Raw genomic sequence first — 4,323 nt, 5'->3', positions numbered from 1 at the left:
AAAACTTATATTCCAAAAATAGTGGAAAATCCTTCAAAAACCCAAAACATTGGAAAATATTTCAAAAAATCAATCAAAAACATTCAAATAGGTGAAAAAAAAAAAATCCAAAAACATCCATATAACGTCTTGAAAAAACAGTTAAAAACATTCAAATGTCAATCCACATAATCTAAAAACATCGAAAAAGCTCTTGGAAAAGAAAAAAAAAATCGAAAATCAATCAATCAAAAAACTTGCAATAAAATGTCTTGTGAGAAACAAATACCCTAGAAGATATCCAACAAACACTTTGCACAAAGTTAACAAAGGACAAGACTATCCAGTCAAACATTTGCAATCAACTGATCAAACTGTCTTATCAATTGTATCATATCCATATCAAAGTGATCATTATCTTGTCTTAAACAAAAGAGGATACACTCGAAATCAAACAAGTCATTCTTAAATGGGGCCTGCAACTTTATGAGATCAGACATTATCAACCATCACATCAAGAAACTAAGAATGAATGCACAAGGTCAGTATAGCTACTGAATTTTTTTCGGGTCGGTCTTTATCTCTTATCATTTGGCAACAAATTATGTTCCTATGCTTCTCAGGGATGTCCACAAGTGACTAGAGGAGCCATCATGGGCATTATATTTTTCTTTGTTTGTTGTTTGTGCTATGAACCGATGAAGTTATAGGGAAATTTCTCTAGTGGGTGTCTGTGATAGGAGCATTCAACTTGTGAATGCCACACATACCTCGATCCCTAGTGTATTTCCCATAATGGAGGGGTTCACTCCTTGTTTGCTACGTGTTTGTTTCTTCAATGAGATATCTTTACATCTTGGTTCCTTATACCCTGATGTGCTAAGCTTCATTATTTAATAATAAGGCTCAGTGATGAATATATATTGCGCAATAAAATATATGACACAGGTTCATGATTTCTTCAATTTCATTCTCATCTCATCTGTTTATTGATAGTTTGTTGATTTCCCATCTTCTTTCTAAATCATATTCTTTTCTAAACATTGTTGTTTCATCAATCTCTTATTTTTATCATCTTACTAACATTTCTTCAAGGTACATCTGAGTTAAAAAATTTGTTCTGGCATTATCATACAAAAAACAAAAATGCATCCATATAATTTAAAATGCATTCATGTAGTAACCATTGCATTTATAAGCATCATTCATAATTCATGTAGTAACCATTGCATTCATAATGCATCCATATAATTTAAAATGTATTCATGTAGTAACCATTGCATTCATAAGCATCATTCATAATTCATGTAGTAGCTATTGCATTCTTAAGCATCATTCATATATCATGTAGAAACCATTTGCATTCATAAAGCATCATTCAGAAACCATTTGCATGAATCATATAGAACCATATAGACATACATCATATAACTCATAGCATCATTCAATACATGGAACACAAAGCATAAATCGACACCAAAAAACTATATATCATATATATAACTCAAAAATGATAATGTGTATGAATACAATAATCATAAGAAATCCTAAAGGCTCAAATAACATGATCAAAATGTCTCAACCAACACTGCCTCTGTCAGTAGGAGGATCCTTCCCACTAGGTCTTGCCCCAGGATGTCGAGGTGGACCCATAACACCACCACTATTGGTCCTCCATGTAGAAGTCCGACTAGAACTGGAATGACCTCTAACAACACTAAAACTAGGAGCTCTCTGTCCCTCAGGTATAGTGTCATAGTAAAGCTGTCAATAATAAAAAGCCTCTTGTGCATCATAATAAAGTCTGTCAAAATGTCTTTGTGCATTAGTACCGGGAGAAAAGTGTTGATCATAGGCAGCCTAAATCATCTGCGACCATCTAACTACCTCATCTCTCTCCCTTTGGATGCAATCCCTATTAGTCTCTAGTGCACTGTAGTCTTTGTGGTATGCCTCTTGCTCAACATCTCATCTAGTGACCTCATCCTCTAGACTCCAAATCCACACTTTGAGAATCTACAGATCATCATCATCCCTATCACCCACCTATCCTCCTCCATCCTCTGTAGTAGGTACATCATCTAGCTCTGGCATATCATCATCATCATCATCATCATCATCACCATCCTCACTGCTCGATGACTCCAAAGAATCATCGTCATCTTCGCTACTTGTAGACTCAGTGTCTCCACAAATGTCTACGTCCTCATCTCCTCCCTCCTCAGTTCCTCCACCCCCCTCATCTCCCCCCTTAGCTCCTCCACCTCCCTCATCTCCCCCCTTAGTTCCTCCACCCCCTCTCCTCCTTTGACTCTCTCCCCCATGTCTATCCCCCATCGCTATCTAGGATGTCATATATGTTGTGTTGTAATTGGAATAATAGGATCAATCAGTGGAATAGGCCTATGTCTGGCCCACCATGCATCATACTCAGGAGTAGACCTTGGATCTGCTGGACCTCTACCCCAACCCAAAGGTAATGGCTGCATAGCATCAAACTCAGCAGATGCAACATGTGGTTGTATACATACACCCCAATCAAAAACCTCATGAGATACACGAGAAAAATATACAGTAACAATAGGTGTAACATGTACCTCTCCAAACTATCTGAGTACCCATCCTAGAAGAGACATCTCAATGATCCTCTATGTCTCAAATGTCCTACCAATAAGATATCTCTATTCTCTGTAGAAAGGCAAGTGGTGTGCATCATTTGCCCAACCGGGGCAATCTAAATATGGTCTCCAAATGAAATGCTACAAAATATCAAGCTGATGTTGCCAGTACAAGGTGTTACCTGAACCCCTGTGTCTAATACTAGTTGTATACCTATAAGCATAAGGCTCGCCAGGCTACAAGTCAACATGAATAACAGGTCTAGAGATAGAAATGTGCTCCCATGCCCAAGTCTAGAGCAATGTCACACCACAATTGATAGATCGGTATCCAAGGTATACAATGTCATGCATCTAATAACAAACCATGGCTAAGAGACATGGACCCCAAGCATATACTCATCAATGAACAATCATATCATGGAACACTCTACCCGATCCAACTGGAAATACATGACCTCATCTATCAGGCATCAACAAACCATCAACGATACTGCATAATACGATAGTTAGATCATCATAGTCTAATTGAGCCCAAGGGATATCATAACAACCACTGATTTGTAAGTCATGCACCTCACACTAAAAAAGGGCACACAATCCTGCAATACCATCATCATGATCATAGACAACTCTCTTACCATGAATAGGAATGCGTAGTATATGCCATACATCCTGTAAGGTAATGGATTCCTCACTAGTAGGAAGATGAAAAGAACACGTCTCAAAATGCCATCGCTCTATCAACGCTATAATCAAGGCCCTGTTGGCCATAATCTTTGACAAATGTAAAACATAATATAATCCAAGATGTTGAATATATGTGATCTCCTCCTCAGATAAATTGACATGAAGCTCAAGTCTGTTGGGTCTTCTCTATCGGTAGTATAATACTCCAATATTCTCCTACACAAAGAAAATATTAAAAATATCAGATATCGGATAATGAGAACATAAGAAATTATCAAACGCATGACAAAAAACTTCAAAATACAATGAATGCATAATGTTTTACACCTATGCATGACATTTAACACTTATGAGGCACAATAAAAGCTTATGTGTGACATTTACCATGAATGCGTTATAAAATGAGCTAATGTGTAACACTTCTAGTATATGCATGACAATTAGCATGAATGCGGTAAATTTAGAGCTAATGCGTGACAGTTGATACGAATGTGTAATAGTAAAAGCTAATGCATGAGGAATGCAAATTAGGTCACTGGATTTTTTTTTGGAATAATAGCAAAAACAAGCAAAAAATCAGGCAAAATTTTGGAAACATACCATGCCGCCAGTCCTTGGAGGTCTCTGATAAGAACATACTCAGTCAGAAAAGTGCAAACGATCTCTATAGCCAACCATGATGATCAAATACTCAAAGGAAAGCACAAAAATCGCAAAGAAAACCAAGAACTTACCACAATGCAAATGAGGAAATGAAAACCTAAAATCTCTATTTATAGCTCAAAATTAGGGTTTTTTGCCACCTCGATGCCCACGGTCCCTACCAACTTCAAACAACTTGTAGGCTACTCAAATGATCTCGAAATTGCATGAAACTTCACACGATTACTCATTATATTGATATAAAAAATATGGTCTCAATTTTTGAATTTTTTTACCACCTTTTCCAAGGGGGCATATTTACACTATACAGTGGTACCAAAGCATACTGGGGCATAATTTTTTGTTTTCTTTGAAACAACGACATTCTGACTTT

General features: G+C 36.8%; 1 protein-coding gene across 1 annotated transcript; it reads right to left on the bottom strand.

Moving 5' to 3' along the window:
- Positions 1 to 1,557: 1,557 nt before the first annotated feature.
- On the bottom strand, positions 1,558 to 2,316 carry LOC131856559 (uncharacterized). Its single transcript, XM_059208399.1, has 2 exons — positions 2,056 to 2,316; positions 1,558 to 1,743 (listed from the first exon to the last, which is right to left on the bottom strand). The coding sequence occupies exons 1-2, from the start codon at positions 2,314 to 2,316 to the stop codon at positions 1,558 to 1,560; spliced, it is 447 nt and encodes a 148-aa protein (XP_059064382.1).
- Positions 2,317 to 4,323: the final 2,007 nt, after the last annotated feature.

Source organism: Cryptomeria japonica, chromosome 7, assembly GCF_030272615.1.
Source record: "Cryptomeria japonica chromosome 7, Sugi_1.0, whole genome shotgun sequence".
NCBI classification, from domain to species: domain Eukaryota; kingdom Viridiplantae; phylum Streptophyta; class Pinopsida; order Cupressales; family Cupressaceae; genus Cryptomeria; species Cryptomeria japonica.
The sequence above is the reverse complement of the archived record's forward strand: the minus strand, read 5'-3'. Positions and strand labels throughout refer to the sequence as shown.